This window comes from Fulmarus glacialis, unplaced genomic scaffold (assembly GCF_000690835.1).
Source record: "Fulmarus glacialis isolate BGI_N327 unplaced genomic scaffold, ASM69083v1 scaffold35957, whole genome shotgun sequence".
Lineage (NCBI taxonomy): Eukaryota > Metazoa > Chordata > Aves > Procellariiformes > Procellariidae > Fulmarus > Fulmarus glacialis.
In genome coordinates, this window is record NW_009221904.1 from 5639 (window position 1) to 6241 (window position 603).

At 58.2% G+C, this 603-nt stretch overlaps 1 protein-coding gene across 1 annotated transcript in view; it reads left to right on the top strand.

Moving 5' to 3' along the window:
• PSMF1 (proteasome (prosome, macropain) inhibitor subunit 1 (PI31)) overlaps positions 1–370 on the top strand; it is a gene marked incomplete at its 5' end in the record, with an annotated part of 5525 nt that extends 5155 nt beyond the window's left edge. Inside the window, 2 exons of the mRNA XM_009581278.1 lie at positions 51–209; positions 319–370. Of these exons, the coding sequence (XP_009579573.1) occupies positions 51–209; positions 319–370 (211 nt within the window). The remainder of the gene's footprint in view (positions 1–50; positions 210–318) is intronic.
• Positions 371–603: the final 233 nt, after the last annotated feature.

The window sequence follows — 603 nt, forward strand, 5'->3', positions numbered from 1 at the left end:
TCTCTCACTGGTGCCAATCTCATCTCCTTCTCTGCCTTTCCTCTCCCCAGAGGTCGGAGTGGGGGAATGATCGTGGATCCTCTCCGGTCTGGCTGCCCGCAGCCCGGCATTGACCCATCGTCAGGCATTCCAGGCCAGCTTCCCCCGGGAGCGGTTCCACCAGGTGCCAGATTTGACCCCTTTGGCCCATTAGGAGCTGGTAGATCTGGGTAGGTATTGGTATCCCCAGCCTGCTCTCTGGGCTGCCCCTGGATCTCCCTGTTGCTGCGGGACTGAGCTCTCGCTCCTGGTTTGACTCTCCTCTGAATTTCTTTCCAGGCCAGATCCCGACCACCTTCCCCCTCCGGGCTATGACGACATGTTCATGTGAGGAGTCGCCGCATGGCTTCTCATGGCTGCGGCCAGAGCAGTCTCCTGGGAAGCAGAAGCACCTTCCCCTCTTCGCTTCCCGTTCGGTGGACTTTGATCTTTTCAGCAGCGTTTTTCTTCTCCCCATTCGGGGCCACGTTCCTGTGTGTCAGACCGGCTATAAAGGTTTCCCTGTGTGCAGAACAGAAGAGGAGGCAGTAGGTTCGTTTCTTTCCATGCTCCTCTGAGGGTGCC